The sequence below is a fragment of the Cheilinus undulatus genome, linkage group 22 (assembly GCF_018320785.1).
Source record: "Cheilinus undulatus linkage group 22, ASM1832078v1, whole genome shotgun sequence".
Classification (NCBI taxonomy): domain Eukaryota; kingdom Metazoa; phylum Chordata; class Actinopteri; order Labriformes; family Labridae; genus Cheilinus; species Cheilinus undulatus.
This window is the reverse complement of record NC_054886.1, coordinates 25,440,822-25,458,969: the sequence shown is the minus strand read 5'-3', so window position 1 is coordinate 25,458,969 and position 18,148 is coordinate 25,440,822. Positions and strand designations below refer to the sequence as shown.

The 18,148-nt window shown below is 39.9% G+C and overlaps 2 protein-coding genes across 5 annotated transcripts; both read right to left on the bottom strand.

Moving 5' to 3' along the window:
* Positions 1-699: 699 nt before the first annotated feature.
* LOC121504540 (E3 ubiquitin-protein ligase TRIM39-like) lies at positions 700-8,699 on the bottom strand. 2 transcript variants are annotated; one of them, XM_041779407.1, is made up of 7 exons: positions 6,501-8,699; positions 3,833-4,413; positions 3,617-3,712; positions 3,053-3,286; positions 1,581-1,728; positions 1,474-1,500; positions 700-1,380 (listed from the first exon to the last, which is right to left on the bottom strand). In XM_041779407.1, the coding sequence occupies exons 2-7, from the start codon at positions 4,409-4,411 to the stop codon at positions 815-817; spliced, it is 1,650 nt and encodes a 549-aa protein (XP_041635341.1). In that variant the 5' UTR covers positions 4,412-4,413; positions 6,501-8,699; the 3' UTR covers positions 700-814. The 2 variants fall into 2 exon arrangements, with proteins under 2 accessions (XP_041635341.1, XP_041635340.1); XM_041779406.1 differs by having other exon boundaries at positions 3,833-4,416; positions 6,501-6,565.
* Positions 8,700-8,943: 244 nt separating this feature from the next.
* Positions 8,944-17,171, bottom strand: LOC121504541 (E3 ubiquitin-protein ligase TRIM39-like). Of its 3 annotated transcripts, XM_041779409.1 has the most exons (8): positions 17,105-17,129; positions 16,666-16,711; positions 15,522-16,096; positions 15,345-15,440; positions 12,925-13,158; positions 11,473-11,620; positions 11,368-11,394; positions 8,944-11,273 (listed from the first exon to the last, which is right to left on the bottom strand). In XM_041779409.1, the coding sequence occupies exons 3-8, from the start codon at positions 16,089-16,091 to the stop codon at positions 10,708-10,710; spliced, it is 1,641 nt and encodes a 546-aa protein (XP_041635343.1). In that variant the 5' UTR covers positions 16,092-16,096; positions 16,666-16,711; positions 17,105-17,129; the 3' UTR covers positions 8,944-10,707. The 3 variants fall into 3 exon arrangements, with proteins under 3 accessions (XP_041635343.1, XP_041635345.1, XP_041635344.1); XM_041779411.1 differs by lacking the exon at positions 16,666-16,711 and having other exon boundaries at positions 8,945-11,273; positions 17,105-17,171; XM_041779410.1 differs by lacking the exon at positions 16,666-16,711 and having other exon boundaries at positions 8,946-11,273; positions 15,522-16,093; positions 17,105-17,167.
* Between the last annotated feature and the right edge of the window lie 977 nt (positions 17,172-18,148).

Here is an 18,148-nt window from a genome sequence, read left to right as displayed (position 1 = left end):
TCATCGATGACCATCCCGCCTTCACCGTTTCCAAGATCCTGGACGTTAGACCTCGAGGCCGGGGTTACCAGTTTCTGGTAGATTGGGAGGTATGCGCCCGGAGGAGCGCTCCTGGATTTCCAGAAAACTAATTTTAGACGACAACCTTCTTCGGGATTTCTACAAGGCGCACCCGGACAAGCCTGGCAGGACGCCAGGAGGCGTCCGTTGAGAGGGGGGTACTGTGGTGTTTATTTTGTATTGAATATTTTACTTTGTGGTACTTCCGGTTTCCGGAGCTGGTTGCTGGCTGTTAACTTGACTCTGTTTCTCCTGAGGCGTTCACCCTGCCCCCCTGGTGCTGTGGAGAGGCACACCTGCAGCGAATCCTCTAATCACACCTGCTATTTAAGACTGGCTGCAGCTCTCTACAGCGCCTGAGTCTTGTCTACATTACCTCACGGTAAACGTCGTCTCCGGGCTCCTTCTCGTGATCCTTCAGAGAAGTTCTTTGTGCTTTTGTTGATTCCAGTGATCTCTAGTGTTTGCATTTTGTGTACATTGTCGCTAACGTGCCTCTCCTCCTTTTTTCCAGTGCCTCCTGCTCAATTCACCACAGCCAGCTCCAGCACTCCCTCACTCCCTCCTGGACTCTTGGAATCCCCTTCCCTGGTGCACTTATCCTCACAATAAAACTGTTAAAACTGCTTCCGTCTCCGCACCTGAGTTCAACCCTTACACAAAACATCACACAACGGACAGTATCAACAAAATTCAAATTTACCAAACACAACTTCCAAAGTTTTATACTACCCATGATTAACCCCCTTATCCCTCATGACACATCAATTTCCTGCTCACAATTCTTAACAGGACAAATAATCAAGGGATCTATGTTTTTCTCATCTTTTCTTGAATGGGGACTAAAATATGGGAAGATCTTTCCATTGAACGAGCACTCAGTAAATGAGTAGATGTGAGATTCTGCCGTCACATCATAAAAGGACACGAGACCCTCGTCTAAGTCCACAAACACTCCCACCTTCTCAGGTTTGTCTGTCAGCGACAGACCAACAGGTGGGGCTGTCAGGGCGGCGTACTTGTCGTCTTCGTAATGAACAGTAACCCAGTACCCGTTATCTGGAGTCAAAGACAGTTTGCCCTTGCGGTTTGCGTCCCCTCTTGCTACACCCAGATCCCACCCTGACTTGTTCCGGACCTCCACCTCCCAGTAGGACCTCCCAGATTTCAGACTGTTGAGCCCCAGGATGCTGCCAAACATGTCAAACCTCTCAGGAGAATCAGGAACTTCATGGTGTTCCTCTCCATCTTTGACTTCCTTACCATTGTCAGACAGAACCAGGCGTTGGTGTGCAGTGGTTGGATCCAGCCTCACATCCACTGGTAATAAAAAGTTGAAATAACTGTCATATGGAAACCATAAAGACAATGTTTCAAATGATATTTAAGGAACAGAAAGACTAAATCACCCACCGATGAACTTTGGAATTCTTTGAAGCTCTGTGAAGAGAAGAGATCAAACTTAATCAAGTGGATCAACAGGTACGTTTCAGAGATCACCACTTTTGTTTAACGCTTACCAAGAGGGGTCAGCTTCACCAGTTCCTGTTCAATTGATTCCAGCATAGTTGTTGTGATTTTTCGCATGGTGCCAAATGACAGTGAAATGTCCAGCTCCACCTCTGGGCAGTCTTTGATGCAATCCATGTCTTGAAGAGACGGGTATTTCTGAGACAGAGGAAGAGACAAAAGAGATAAACCATATAAGACTGAAACAAATGGCTGAAATGAGCATCCTCTGAGGGCTGGCTGGGCCAGGACTTATAGATAGAATGAGATGCTCAGACATCCGGAGAGAGCACTGAGTAGAGCTGATGCTTGTATGAAAAGGAGACAATCAAGGTTACTGGGATATCTATTTAGGATCCCATCTGAACACCTCCTCTTGGAGACCAAGGCTTGATCCAAATGACCAAATTGACTTGGTTAAGATTCTTAAATATGTTTTGCCTATCCTCCAAAAGGCCTCTTCAGTTCTAAGAGTGATTGGAGACAGGTTGAGAAATATAGCCTCCATGACCATTAGTATGCTAATGATCTGGATGGTCACCTAAAAGTCATAGGCAGAGACTGTTGGGGAAAATCTTCTTCTAGAACCTTAAACAAATTGCCTATTTGGATCAAAATTTGAATGGTCTGGATGAATAAGAACCTAGACATATACCTCCTTTGGAGGTCTTCCAGGCCTGTCAAACCAATAGACAAGCATTGTTTTTTCCACCACAAGAGGAAGGCACACCTATTGTTTCTGCTACAAAGTTTTATTCTTCTTTTATTGGTAATCCGACAAGTATTTCAAAGTTTGGTGCAGCAGTTGACACTTAAACATGTTTGTGAGGCGTTCCTGAATGATTACGAACTGCTGTGACACACCAGGGCACTTAGAGGGGGGTGCTCCAGAGCAGGACCACTCTGGGTGGCTTGCACTACCAAACCAGTGGTGGAAAGGAAAATCAGTACATGTTAGTTTGGATCGGTGTGGCCAAAAGTCATTGCGAAAAAGTTCAATTTTTATCCAAGATGGCCTGGAAACACCTGAGGATCCCCCAGCTGGTGAGATTTACTGGAGGGTTGGATGTCTAGGTTAACTTGCCAAGCCTGCTGCCCCCATAACCCAGCCACATATAAGTGGATATTAATGGATGGATGGGTCATTGAAAAATGAGTGTTAGAAAATCCCAGTTCACCACATCAGTAGGACTTACAACTTTAAAAAGACCATTTACAACAGCATGAATGGTGTCTTATTTTCTATGAAAGAGAATCCCTACCAATTTTAGCTCCATTCTCAATGGCTCAAGGGGTGCAAAGTATTTTAAAGTAGTCTAAAACAAGGAAAAGGCCAAAGGGATGGAATAGGTCAAGTCCTAATATCTAGGCAATAGACTGAGGTAGGAGTTGCATTGCACCTTGAAAAGACAAAAATGTATTTAATCCATTAGAGATATACAAGCCCAACTAAGTGGTCCATCTCTGCAAAGTTTCCTCTCACCTGCAGGAACAGGATGTGATCCTCAAGTGCAGATATATCAACCAGCTCAGAGATGGTTTTCTCAAGCTGGTTGATCTCTGCTTCCAACTTCTCCTCAATTTCTTTTGCCTCCTTTTCAGCAACCTGCCTCTTGTCCTGTAATGGCTGAAGAGCTTTTTCATGGGCCTCCTTCACCATGGCAGTTACAGCAGTGAACACAGCGTCAATATCCCCGCACTCTTTGTTCAGCTGGTCCTGTAAATGATGGCAAAGCAGGGATCTTCCAGTGGTGACTTGACTTTTTATAATTTGCAACAATGCATGACACTTGGGAAAAAGGAGAAGGTAATTCTTGGACTGGTTGTTCTGAGACTCCAACTCTTGGCAAGTAAAAAAGGTGCACACTGCCCATTACTGTAACACCACTTGTTTTAGACTTGTGCACAAGAAGGAGCTCTATCCTTTAAAATATTTCACAGTTGATCCTGTGCAGTGGCTCCGGCATAGCATGGCTAGTTTCGACAATAACAGACAAGTAAGGGCGGTCTTTAACCAGTCAGAAAGTTCCCTTCCCTTCAAACTTACCTCACATGTCTTAAGAGATGCATTTATTTCATCCAGTCGTGTTTTTCTATTTTTGATTTTCTGTCGTAGCTCAGTCTTGGTGTTTTCAAGCTTAGCCTGCAGAAAACACACAAAGCAAACACTCTCATACATCTACAGGCTTATCGGAGTACATAACATGGAACAGAGCACAGTGACTGAATCAAAAAGTGACAAGGCCCTCTTTTGCAAATTCACCTTCTTCCTGTTCCATTCCTCTTCATTAGGAACGACTTCCTCCTGGTCTTCTTCCATACACAGCACACAAATACATCTCTCCCTCTTTCTGCTGTACAGCTCCAAGGGGCGTCCATGCTGCAGACAGGCTCTCTCATCCAAGTTCTCTACAGGGTCGACCAACTTGTGACCCTTCAGCCTTTTAGTCAAAGAATGATTCTTAAGGTGGGTTGAACAATACGAGGCCAGACACACAAGACAGGACTTCTTGGCTTTCAGCTTTCGCTTTGTGCACATGTCACAGGCCACTTCGCCAGGCGCCCCAGTGTACTCATCATCATCTTTCTCTGGGGTCTTTTTTTTAATCTCTTCCACAATGTCTCTTAGGACGATGTTAACATCGGGGTGTCTGCTGAGAGGTGTTTTGCACAGGGGGCACATCATGTCATTGTACTGAAAGTTGCAGCTTAGACATTTCTTACAGAAGGAGTGGCCACAAGCTGTAGTGACAGGATCCCTGAATAAATCCATGCAGATGGTGCATGTGACGTGCTTTTCCAGCTGGTCATTGTCACGGGGTGATGGTTTGGTGGCAGCCATATCTGCTGAGGAGAGAGTTGTGGGGTTATTCAATTCGAAATGTACTGTCTTTAAAAAAAGTTTGTGACCCAACAGTTGTATCTTTTAGTCAGATGTGAATATTTGAATATGAATATGATCTGAGTATTTGTTCCCTTCGAAGGTTGATAAATCCCAATGCAACACCCTTTTTGTGCCTCACAGAGACCGTTGTACTTGGTTTCTGGCCTATTTGCTTATTTGCATATCATAAGTCCACCTATTGCAATCTGCATTTGGGTCCTGCCCTGTTGCCTGGACTCCATTTGTGATATTAAATACTCTAATACACAAATTACCTACAGTGGGATTGGGGCAGGTCATCAAACTAACAAAAGGAGACCTGGGACAGGGGACGTCTATAAAGAACTAGAGGCTGACACAGTCGAATGGGCCCTCTGTCTCTAGACCCCTCTGGTGGGATTACTCGGCAAGAACCGACAACCTATGTCATTAAGAAGTAGCTGGGCAATACGTCACTCTGTGAGAACAGGGAGCTTGAGGTCAAGGGGTTTAGCTGTTGCTACAAACGTGATCAAGGGGATTGGGGCTAGGAGAGGTTGCTGACAGGGACTCGGGTCAACCAGGCTTTGAAATGAGGTGCAAGCAGGAAAGGACCTAATACATGCAAGCCAATACAAAAGATAGTAGAGCTCTGAGGGGCTTAGCATATGGGTGTCAGTGAAGCTTGATAGCAATAAAATAAAATAATAAAAAAAAAATCACTGTTGCCCAACATTTCCAGTCTTGGTTTTAAGAGGGGGAGTGTGATTTTTTTTTTTTTTTTTATTACACAAAACTTAATAGTACGTCAAAATCAGTGATGCTGCTAATCAATGGCATATCCAAGACTGATAATCCCTGTACAAAAAAATCTGCATTTTTCAAATACAAAATAATCATTTTTTTTTGTTTTAGAAAAAGCAGCATTATGTAAACAAACTTGCATTTATAGGCTTAAAATTATGAAAAATCATTCACATCTGCTGTACATGAAGAGGAATGGAATGAAGGACCAAAAAAATAAAAAAAAATTTTTTCATTCATTTTTAATACTTTTAAAAATACCCAATGTCCTTCAAGGGCTTTAAGAGGGAGAGTGTGATTTTTTTTAAAGGGGCCTGAGGGTAAAACTAGTGAATACTTAACCCCTTAAAGCCTATTGTATCATATTTGATACATAATTTTATGATACCTCTATCTAATCAATATGACCCTATATTACTAAAAAAAAAAAAAAAAAAAAAAAAAGAATTCTGAATAAAATCTGAAAAATAATAAAAATGCCCTCAAGCGGATTATCAGTTACCAAAAACACCTAATGTATCAAATGAGATACAAAAAATATATATGTTAAATTTTACGGATTTTTTTTTTTTTTTTTTTTTTTTGGGGATTTCAGTAGAAAGTGAAATAAACATTTCAGTTCCAAAAATTTAGAATTTTCTGGCAATAATTTGTGTTTTCAGGCTTTAATGGGTTAAATAGTTAATAGTTAAACAAGTACTGCACACTAAAAATAAACAAGTTTTTTTTTTTAACTCACAAAAGTCATGTGTAGTTTATTTGTTATTTTTGAGGCAATGAGTTTCCATATTTTTTTTTTTTAAGTAAGCTTAACTAATTTTGTCTTACAGTGCAGGAGATTAGAAAAACTGGACAGCAATGGGGGCAAAGGACAGTACAGCATGACATACTAAATGACAAACACGTGTTTACAAAGAACAGGCTGGCTGGTTGGCAAGCAAATAGAACTAGTTTGGTAAGGCTCAAATATCAAAGCAAATGATTTAGAAACCATTGTATTATTTGTATTTAACTAAATATTCCAACTTTTTTGGAATTGGTGTTTGTAAATTAAGGGTCACTGATGAGCATACTTGGGTGTAATCACAGGTGTTTTAAAGCTAAGTGCTGCATACTGTTGTGTAGTTAGAGTAATGACCAGATTAACCAGCAGTCACTGAGGTAAAAAGATTTAAATCAAAAGTCTTCCTATTTTGTGGTTGTAATGAATCTTGAAAGTCACCTCCTCAAGTATAAAGACAGATTACATGACGTGTAGTGTTACCTTTCAGGTAGAGATGATCCTGATCCCAGTCTTCTGGGTCCTTTGGCTCTGAACTCCCAGACTGTGTGAGCGTGTGATTCCTCTGTTAGTTTCATTTCTGTTGAAAAGCTCTGCCAGTCTGTTCCTCCTCTTTTCAAGCCATGTCAGCATTCAAATAATCAACCAACATTTTTTTAACCCTTGCAGGGTGTGTCCACATGTTCAGCAGGTTCACACTGATTAATTGTCTTGTAAAGTATTTACTGGAACACTCGAAGGTTTGGCATTCGCTATTTAATTTAATGAAGCGCAGTAGAACAAAAGACCAATTCAAAAACAACAGGAGAGGATGACTTAAAATATTAGGATTGAAAGAAGATACATTTAAATGTAGATATTTACTGGAGGAAATTCATTTCCAAATAATGCATCAAGGTTTTTCAGACAAAGGTTTGATTCTAACAATAAAAAACTACAATTTTTCAAGATTAAATGAAACAAGCCACACAAGTTAAACATCTTTCACATTGTAAGAAATAGTTTCTGGATTCAAAAATTTGTTCTTTGTGAAATGAAGGGTAGCTTTTTACTCTTTAAAGTGTACTTTTAACACAACATTGTGCTTTTCTCTTTCACTGTAGGTATATATTTAAGGTATTCACAGTTTTAATTGACATATTGCAATGCACTTTCATACTTATTTAAAACTGCAAACTTGTATTGACCACCTGTAGCAAAGTCAGACGTCTTTCCCATATCCCTTACCTAAGGTGACTAATTCAAAAAGATATTCAAACTGTGATTAGCGTACAACAGGCAACATCTAAACACATATAAATACACAAAAACCATCTTAAACACATCTTAACACTCTGCCCAAGGGCATCATGGGAAAGTCCTAGTTTTGAAATGGCAGTGGGCAGAGCTTCAATCAACTGGCTCTCTACAGAGTTGGACTAACCCTTCCTTTGTTCAGGCAATCCTCCTTCAAAGCAAAACTGTCAGTGTTAATTCAACTCCTACAGAGTTAAATTTAACACTTTACCAGAATCTAAATAATTCTCTCAGGTCCAAGTTGGATTAACACTTTAGAAGGTTGTCAGTTTTCAACACTCACAGGGTTGTATTTTCTCACTATAGTGTGCTTTTAACACAGCATGGTGTAATTCTCTTTCACTGTAGGTCTTAATTTAAGGTGTTGATTACTGACTCATTACAATGCACTTTTATACTTATTAAAGATTTGTATTAAACATCTAGGATGTAGCAGAGAGCCAAATGCACACCTACTCTTTATTGTGGACCATCCACTACCACAGGTGGGCACTGACTGATTTAGTGGATAACTTCACTCGTGTCAAAAATCAGCAAGAACCATAAACAAAGGTATTCCAGAAAAGAACAGTGGATTTGGAATAGCAGAGGTCAGAGCTTCGAAATGACTTGCTACAGAGTTGAATTAACACTGGTGGATCTACACTTTCACATAACCCCAACACTGAAGGTCATTTAATTCAGAATAGAGTCAGACTTACACCATAGAAGTAGAAATCAACCCTTAAATGTCCTGGTACCTCCTGGGGCCTTTAAATGAAGGCTTATGGCATTCACAGTTTTATAATTTTCTATATTATATTATTATTATTATTTCTATATTTTTCTTTATTATCAGATTAACTCCATAAGCCCCGATCAGTGGAGGACTGTGGTGTAGAAACATCTCTGCAAAGATCAAGAGAAAAGGGAGGAATCACAGATAAATTTCAAGTGTTTTGTTTTTTGCAAAGAGCCTGAAAAATTATGCCAATGTGATATTTCATATTTTTATTTTTAATACTTTTTCAAAAATTTCAAAAATTCTATTTTCACTTTGTCATGACTGGGTACTGAGTGTAGATTGATGGGAATAAAAATGAATTTATTTGACTGTAGCATCTGGCCACAACTTGAAAAAAATTTAAAAAAGTGAAGGGGGTCTGAATACTTTCTAAAAGCACAATGCATATTGTTTTATTATATTTTAAATGCCTTTTAAATGTATTTTTTGCCTTTTAAATGGAGCCCCTTAACTGAAGAACTGTCTGTGAAACCAGAGTGACATTAAACATCCTGAAACTTGTTTTTTTTTTTTTCCTTTCACTTTCATTTCTGGAGAATAAAGAAACCACAAACCACACTCCTTCCCTCTGCCCTGTCATAACTGCAGCCACAGTATTGCGTAACAGATCTGTTCGATGAGGAAGTCAAAGTTTATATAAAAATCACATTTTAATATCAAAAACATTTATTGTATCACAACTTGCAGATAGTTAAACTGTAACACAGGTTGTAACAACCAAGATAAATGAATACATAGAAATAGGTTTCATTGTAGACTACAGAAACACTGAAAATGCACCAAAATGCAAGTAAATGGTAGTATTTTAAATGTATGATTAATAGATAATGATAATAATCTTAAATCTTATTTGTAAAGTGCTTTCAATCAAAGTGCAGTACATAGAATTCTAAACATAAATATAAAAACACTTGATAATAAGAACATTTAAAATCTGAAAATGGATAAAATACTAAACTATAAAAATATGCTGTGATTAATCATGATTGATCACAGTGTGGTAATGTGGTTAATCAATTCACAGCACTTATATATATATATATATATATATATATATATAAGTGCTGTACAGAAGTTTTAGGCATGTAAAGCGCTAACAGTTCTTCACAGGTCCTGATGTTCCACAGCCCCAGGCTGAAGAGAGGGGGGAGTCAGTATCGACACGTTTGACATGTACGTGTGTCGCTCAGCAGCCAAGGTCGAGCTTAACAGCATTTCTTTTGTCAGGGCCTTTGCACCCCACGCCCAGCAACCCTCAACAGTTTTCAGGTGCTCAGAACATACACACGACAACCAGGGGGTTGTGGAAATCCTCCTGCCTGACCTAACAGTACTCTAGGCTATGCTTAAGCGCCACATCTACTCATAACTCCGCCCTAAAGCTGTGGTTTTTGTTTTGTTTTCATCAGACTATTTTCCCATGCCCCTGGTAATGTACGAAGACATCCAGAGCATGACCTGAGTTGTGTCAATCCTCCTTACCGCCGGATGGGGCCCTCAGGTGGACGTACTCGCCATTACACGCCTTACTTCAGCCTCAAATTTTGGCCCAAACATGCCTAAAACTTCTGCACAGTATTGTATGTTGTTAATTTAGGGAGGCCATGTAGTCAAGCGCGTGAGATCCTTTTTCAGCTGATCTCCAGCTAATTTGCTCTAAGCACGCTACTGGCTAAACGCTTTCCTGCTGTCTTATTCAAACTGCTTTTTTCCTGGCTGTGTTCAGCAGCCAGAGGGAGGTTGCAAGCTGCCTTTGCAACCCTCCTCCACCCCAGCTCCTCCTTCAATCTGCATCTTAATCAGTGTCATTCTGTTGTCATTGAAGCCTGCTCTGCTCTGGGTTTTTGCTGCTTTTCTCCCTGCCTTATGCTTTCCTTATCTGCAGGTTTACAGGGATCCCAGTACAGCTACAGCACCAAACATAGATAACAACATAAGTGCCAATTAACAACTGCAAAAAAAAGAAAAATAGGCTATTTTTAGACCCAAATGATCTGTTTCCTGACAGTGGTCTTGACGGAAATATATATGTGTACACATATCTAATATATTTGCTGCATCATTAAAAAAAAAAGGCAATAAAGACCCAACTTCAGGGCAGCTCAAATCCTGCATCAGGAGAGCATGTAACAACATTAATCTCCCAAAACCCTGAATGTTGTTTATAAATGATCTTTGTTTTGCATGGTAGAGTCTTAACCTACATTTGTAGATGTAGAGACATAGGCTACTATGTTAACTGATGATGGTTTACTGAAGTGTTCCTCTGGTTTTCATTTGCATTTTAATTTAAGCCCCAACTTTTTGGGAATTTTCAGTGTGATAGAAATGTGACTTCAGTGTTGACCAAGTTTTAAAATAAATACAGCCATATGTTGACCACTTGCTGCTTGCTTATCAGCATGGATGGTGCCTGCAAAACAACCTGATAAAGACTTTATATTTTGGCACCACCCAAATTCAGCCTTGTGCTATCTCATTTAGCTCTAGTTCATACTGTGACCATAGAAAATACATGGGAGTGGTCTGAAACAAAATTTGAATATATCTTTTATATACCCAACAATAATTAAAGAAATCATGTCTACCCTACATAAAAATCCTTTGTTCTTATGACAGATCTGTGCCCTGCCTGCACTCTTTCACACAAGAAATAATCAAAGGATCCATGTTTTTCTCATCTTGTTTCAAATGGGGACTAAAATATGGGAAGATCTTCCCATTGAACGAGCACTCAGTAAATGAGTAGATGTGAGATTCTGCTGTCACATCATAAAAGGACACGAGACCCTCGTCTAAGTCCACAAACACTCCCACTTTCTCAGGTTTCTCTCTCAGCGACAGAACAACAGGTGGGGCTGTCAGGGCGGCATACTTGTCGTCTTCGTAATGAACAGTAACCCAGTACCCGTTATCTGGAGTCAAAGACAGTTTGCCCTTGCGGTTTGCGTCCCCTCTTGCTACACCCAGATCCCACCCTGACTTGTTCCGGACCTCCACCTCCCAGTAGGACCTCCCAGATTTCAGACTGTTGAGCCCCAGGACACTGCCAAATGTGTCAAACCTCTCAGGGGAGAAGGGAACTCTTTGGTCTTCCTCTCCATCTTTCACTTCCTTACCATCCTCAGATAGAGCAAGGTGTTGGTGTGCAGTGGTTGGATCCAGCCTCACATCCACTGGTAATAATAAGTTTGAAATAACTGTCATATCTTAAATTGAAAGCCATGTTTTAAATGATATTTTTAGGAACAGACAGACTAGATCACCCACCAGTGAATTTTGGAATTCTTTGAAGCTCTGTGAAGTGAAAGGATAATTTTTACTGTTAAGTCAACATGTAGATTTCAACAATCACCACTTTAGTTCAACTCTTACCAAGAGGGGTCAGCTTCTCCAGTTCCTGTTGAATTGATTCCATCATGGCGGTTGTGATTTTTCGCATGGTGCCAAATGACAGTGAAGTGTCCAGCTCCACCTCTGGGCAGTCTGTGATGTTGCTGAGGTCTTGAAGAGATGGGTACTTCTGAGACAGGGAGAGATGGAAAGAAATCAGATAAACCAAACAGACCTGACATGACAGAAAGACATTCATTTGGGAAACCTCTCAATCAAAAGATCCTTGGAAGGTGATTGGACAAACATCTGTCTGTCCCATTCAATACAAGCCAATCCAAGTGGCAAGACAAAATATGGTAGTAAACAGGTAACCCGAGCTCACCAGGCATATGCTGTCATAGCTTTTGAACGGAGGAACTTATTGGTAGATAACTCTCATGCTAAGGCCAGCCAGGAGAAATGCATGAACATCATCCGATCACTCCCATCATTATGTGTCAACACTGGTCCTGGACTGCTCCGGCCTCCTCATGGCCATCACCCAGGCCTATTCCAGGCCTATGCCCATCTCTCCTGGTATCCTTCCAGCTATCCAGTCCATGACACACCTGGTCAGGACCACAGTTTTGTTTTCAGTGAAATTCAAGACGTTTAAGGCCATCCAAGCTTAACGTCCTTTAGACACTCCAGCAATGGTTTCAACAACCTGGCATCTTTCTTTCAACTGGCATGCAAAGTTGGGAATCATCTGCATAGAAATGGCAGTAAAGGCTATGTTGTTGAGGGTACTTTTAGGGGTTTCAGAGGTCAGAGGTCAACCCTCAGTGATGATTCTGGTCAGGCAAGTCCTTTTGCCCTATTGCCACAGTTAAGTTAAATAGCTTGCCACATTCCCCTTCACTGCTTCGACTAAAACAGCATTGCCATCTCCAATGACTTCAGGTACTGTTAATGCCAAATTTAAGTACTGACAACATCGATGCTACCAATCCAACCACATGGCCTTGAGCCTTACAAATCAACCATGAATCTATGTGGATAGCAAAACCGGCACATCAACAAGGTTATCAAATAGGAAGCTCCCAGTGTTTCATCTTCCCAACACAGAGGGAAGGCTTGACAGTTATTCCCGATCCATGCTCGCACTCGCTTTCCATCATTCCCACATATGAAATGAATAAAGAAAAGAGACCACCAGAATGAGGATCTTACGGAGAAAAGCTTATGAGAACAGGTATAGCCAAGGCATGAAGCCTGTTTGGGTTCTGCTCACCCCCAACTAATTAGGCTGTACACTCTACCTCCCAATACTCCTACAGAGAGAAGAAAGTGAGCTAGAGTAAAGGAGTTGATTTTTTTCTCTTAATGTACCTCTAAACTCTAAATGGGGTGGTTGAAAAATCTATTATCATTAGAAGTTCACTAATATGGATACCAATATAAATGTCAATGTAGCGAAGAAGCCTTTGTATCAGCAAAGTTTGCTCTCACCTGCAGAAAAAGGATGTGATCCTCATGTGCTGACATGTTATCTAGCTCTGACATGGTTTTCTCAAGCTTGCTGATCTCTGTCTTCAACTTCCCTTCAATTTCTTTTGCCTCCTTTTTCACAACTTGCCGCCTGTCCTTCAGTGGCCGTAGAGCTGCTGCATGGGCTTCCTTCACGATGGCAATCACTGCTGTGAACACAGCATCAATATTCTCACATTCAGTGTTCAGCTGGTCCTGAAAATGAAGGAAAGGCAGGGATTTTCCATTTGACAATTACAACACATAATGCTTGAAAAGAAGGAGAGCACTTCTGGGACAAGCTGTTTGGAAACCTTCGTCCGTTGCAATTTAAAAGGTGCAGACTGTTCCTGTACTTCTACAACACCATCTTAGAGTTTGGCCCAAGAAGAATTATAATCTGCCAGGATACTTGAAGTATTTGATAGTTGTTCTCTTTAAAAGCTGTGCTGCTCTACTTTAAGCTGCATTTCCATCAGGCAGTTTGTTTCAGTTCAGTACGGTACATAACTATTTCTGCTGTCAAAAGGTAACAAAGGTACCAAAATAACCATACCGTTCTACTTTATTGGCACCAGTGCACTGGGGTATCAAGCATATCTATCTGGCCTTAAAGGGAAGAGCTAGGAACACCATGAGTGTTGATTTGATTAAAGAATCTGCACTTCCTTGAAAGAAAGAGGCAACAATGGACAGTTGCCAAATCTGCTTCATTTTGCACAGGGAAAAGGGTCTAGCTGTGCCTCTTAAACAGATTTTCTCCCTCATTTTATTATGAAACATGCATTTAATGGAGATGGTGATCTGCTATATAGCAAAGAAACCTTGTGGGATACTGGTTGAATTACAACCCCTAATGCCATAAAAGTTAAGATGGAGTGTAAAATTGTAGTAGAAACAAAATACGTTGATTTGCAAACCCTTTTTCTACACATATTCAACTGAATGCAACACAGAAGCAAGAAAATTAGGTTCAAACTAATCAGCTTAATTGTTATGTTTTCTTTTTATATAAACACACATAAAGAATTTGATGTCTGCAACATGTTCCAAAAAAGTTAGGACAAGGCTAAGAAAAGATGAGGAAAGTCAAGAAATGCTCAAAAGCACCTGGAATTTTCCACAGGTAGGATATGAAATGAGCTCTTCTGAAAGGCTCAGTCATTCATAATCAGCAATGCTGTGAAGTTGTTGTCTTTGTGAAAGATGGCTAATAGTCCAACAACAATGTTCCTTAACATGCATTTTCAAAGATTTAAGAGATTTGACCAACAACAGTCCATAAGATCATCAAAACATCCAGAGAATCTAAAGAAATCTGTGCACGTATGGGGCAAGGTTGAAAAACCACCACTGAATGTCATTTGAGCTCAGCATCATTCAGTGGATGCTCAAACTTGGTCTTGGGAACACTCCAGAAAACCACTGTCATTTGACACAATCGTCTCTGCATCTATAAAATATGAGTTTGGTCTCTACCATGCTAAGTATTTCAATTTGCCATTTTTGAAATTCCTATTTGTACTGGTTAATAGAATTTATGTATGTTTTCTTTGTAGTTATTGTCTTTTTATTCTGTTAACTACTGTGCCATTTTACGCTGTTGAATGTTGTACATCTTATCAACTATTTACTCAAAGGCCCAACAAGGGACAAGGGCTGGAAATGAGCAATTGCTAAATACTCTGTACAGCACATCAGCTTCATGCTCTGCAATGAAACTACCTTAAACTGCATTGGCCCTATCAAAATAAATTAATTCAATTCAAATTCTCAAAATTTCCAGTCATCACCATGTGTTCTTAGTGAAAAATAGGGCAGTATCTGAGATGGTGTGGGGTGTATTAATGCCTATGACATGGGTGACCTGCACATCCGTGAGGGCACCATTAATACTGAGAGATACATACAGGTTTTGGAGCAACATCCGGATGACATCTTTTCCAGGAACACCCCTGTTTTTGTCAGTAAGATAATGCCAAGCCAGATTCTGCTGAAGTTACAACATCATGGCTTCAAAGTAAAAGAGTGCTGGTACTACACTGACCTGCATTCAATCCAGACTTTGCTTGCACTGAAAATGTGTGGCACATTTTGAGTGTATTGGACAACAGAAACAACAGAAACTGAGAAACTTAACATGCAAACTAAGCAATTGCTATCTAACACAAATTTGAAAAGGCAAACTTGTACCAAAGGAAGAGCTGTTAAAGGGATGAAAGTTGATTGGCATCACTACCAGTGAGGCTGGATGGACACTGGCAGTGAAATCACAAGCAAAATCAGTGTATACTTTAGCAAACTCTGCTGAGTCAAACCTGCGTGATTGACACACAGCATTTCTTGGCCTGTTTTGTTTTTAACAGAGCCACATCAATCAGAAATTCTACCCTGTTACTTACCTCACAGCTCTTCAGAGATGCATTAATCTCATCCACCAGTGATCTTCTATTTTCAATCTTCTGTCGTAACTCAGTCTTGGTGTTTTCAAGCTCAACCTGCAGTAATTAAAAATGTCAGTTTCACATTCTTACACTTTTTACATCTACAAATGTATGGAAACTGGACACTGAACTCACCTTCTTCTCGTTCCATTCCTCTTCATTAGGAACAACTTCCTCCTGGTCTTCTTCCATACACAGCACACAAATACATCTCTCCCTCTTTCTGCTGTACAACTCCAAGGGGCGTCCATGCTGCAGACAGGCCCTCTCATCCAAGTTCTCTACAGGTTGCACCAACTTGTGACCCTTCAGCCTTTTATTCGAAAAATGATTTTTCAGGTGGGTCGAACAATATGAGGCGAGACACACAAGACAGGACTTCTTGGCTTTCAGCTTTTGCTTTGTGCACATGTCACAGGCCACTTCGCCGGGCGCCCCAGTGTACTCATCAGCATTTTTCTCTGGGGTCTTATTTTTAATCTGTTTGACAACGTTACTGAGGGCATCGTTCACCTCAAGGGTTTGGCTCCGAGGCTTGTTGCAGAGGGGGCACACCATCTCTTTGGACCAAAAAAGGCATCTCTTACAGAAGGAGTGGCCACAAGCTGTAGTGACAGGATCTTTGAATAAACCCTTGCAGATGGTGCATGTGACATGCTTTTCCAGTAAGTCAGGGTCACAGGGTGATGCTTGAGCAGAAGTCATATCTGCTAAAGAGATTACCACAAGATTATTACGCTAGACATGAAATATGTATGACAAAATGTGGAAGTCAGTGGTTCAATCTTCTACTCAGATACAGGAAGTATGAGATGTGTCTGAATTATCAGTGACAGTTATTTTGCTGTTTCATAGGGGAATGGGTTTTGTCAGTGGACATGGCAAAATGGCTCACATTTCAATACTCAGCAAATTTCACATTTGGTAAGCATGCCATTGGAACCAAGAATTCATCAACCAATAAAACAACCAATCAAGGAACAAACAAACCAACCAACCAATCAAGCAAAATAATAATAAAAAACAAATCAATCAAACAAACTTTCGCCATACAGACAAACACAAACAAATAATGAAAAACACAATCAACCAACAACAGACCAACCAATTAACCAAACAATTAACCTTCCAGCAACTCAACAACAAATCAAGGAACCAACTAACCAAACTATGAAAAATGAACCAACCAAACAAGCAACCAAACAATCAAACATCCAACCACTGACCAACCAACCAAACAATCAACGAATCAACCAATCATTTTGTTCTTTTCTCTTACTTTGTGGCTCCTAAGTAAACCTTAACTGCAATCCATACCAGGTGTGCTGTAATGATGAAAAAATATAAAACTCTTGTTCAAAACTCAAAGGATGTGGCTCTGGGGGATCGCTGAATTTGATTTCAATAAAACAGTAAGTTGCTGTCACAGACATTTCCTGAGTCCAACTAGGACAAATTTTTGATGTTCAGCGAAAATGACCTTTAGGATATATTTATATGTCAAAGGTAAAATTTTTTCATAGCTATCTCAAAATCAGAACACTCCTTTCTTATGTGAATACAAATTCTACATACAACATTCATACACCAACTGGTAGTCATGGAAATTAAAAAGTTTCTACTGATTAAAAAAAATAAATAAAATCATGCCTTCTTTGCTATTAAAAACATTTAAAATGAGAATAAGAACCCAAATGCATACGTAGGTTTAATATTACCTTTCAGCTGCGTATTTGCTCCTTATCCGACAGACGTCTGCCTCTCTGGCTCCACTCCTAAAGTGTATGTGGGTGTGGGCGTGGCTTTCATATTTACTGCTTTAAAGTCATTCCTAAAATCTTTATTATAGTAGTTCAGACACAGGTTGAATTCAGACACAAAAAAGGCATGAAAATACGTTTTTTGTGTTATTTTTCACAAAAAGTGGTAAAGAGTAAAATATTTAATTTCTTTGTCAGTAAAAAGTTTTTCGAGAAAAGGCCTAAAACCTCAAACAATGAAATACTTCTCTGGTTGAAAATAAACTTAAAATGAGTCACATCACCACACATCAATTAGTGGGATATACATCCAAATCTACACATAAGAGACATATTTGTGTTTAATGTGTTTTGTTGGAGAGTTAGATGAGGTCAGTCCCGCTTTCTTATCTGTCTGGTAAGGCACGGCTCCCAGCAGCTGCTGAGCTTAGATAGTACCAAGACTAGAAACCTTGGTTAACAGCTTTTCAGGGTATGATTAAAGGTTGAATGTAATGCCTATCAAAGTCTGCAAATCATTCAATTTGTACAAAAGCTTGTACATGAAAAAATGAATTTTGATTTTAATGTAGTTTGTTTGGTAATTATTATATTATCCATTCACGCAGCATTAAAAAAACAATTTGTTGGTCTATGGTTCATTCTCTCAACCGGAATATTGGGGTCTTGACCCCAAGCTCTTGCAGTTATATGTTGATGTGTCCCTGGGCAAGACACCCCCAGCTAGCTCAGACTGCTGTGTTGGTGGTAAATGAATAGGACTGGTTATTACAGATGTCCACTTAACATTGAATTGGGCACCTTTGTGCCAAAGTAGCTCAGTTGAGAGAGTGTTGAACTGAAGATCTGAAGGTCTCTGATTCAATTCTGGTTTTTGGCAGCTAGAGTCTACTCTACAAATAGACTTTGTGTGATGGGATTAAAGGAATGCCTCCATTAGCAAAATCTGAGTACTGGGTGCCAAAGTGTTCAACGTGTTCAAGACCTTCCATTTTTTCAAGA

Excerpts from the sequence above, each read along its gene's own strand:
- LOC121504540 (XM_041779407.1), bottom strand. The coding sequence starts at position 4,411 with ATGGCTGCCACCAAACCATCACCCCGTGACAATGACCAGCTGGAAAAG. Across the intron at positions 3,713-3,832 it reads AGGAATGGAACAGGAAGAAG|GCTAAGCTTGAAAACACCAA; the intron begins GTGAATTTGCAA and ends TGTTTTCTGCAG. Across the intron at positions 1,381-1,473 it reads AAGAATTCCAAAGTTCATCG|TGGATGTGAGGCTGGATCCA; the intron begins GTGGGTGATTTA and ends TTTTATTACCAG.
- LOC121504541 (XM_041779411.1), bottom strand. The coding sequence starts at position 16,091 with ATGACTTCTGCTCAAGCATCACCCTGTGACCCTGACTTACTGGAAAAG. Across the intron at positions 15,441-15,521 it reads AGGAATGGAACGAGAAGAAG|GTTGAGCTTGAAAACACCAA; the intron begins GTGAGTTCAGTG and ends TAATTACTGCAG. Across the intron at positions 13,159-15,344 it reads CATCTCTGAAGAGCTGTGAG|GACCAGCTGAACACTGAATG; the intron begins GTAAGTAACAGG and ends CTTCATTTTCAG.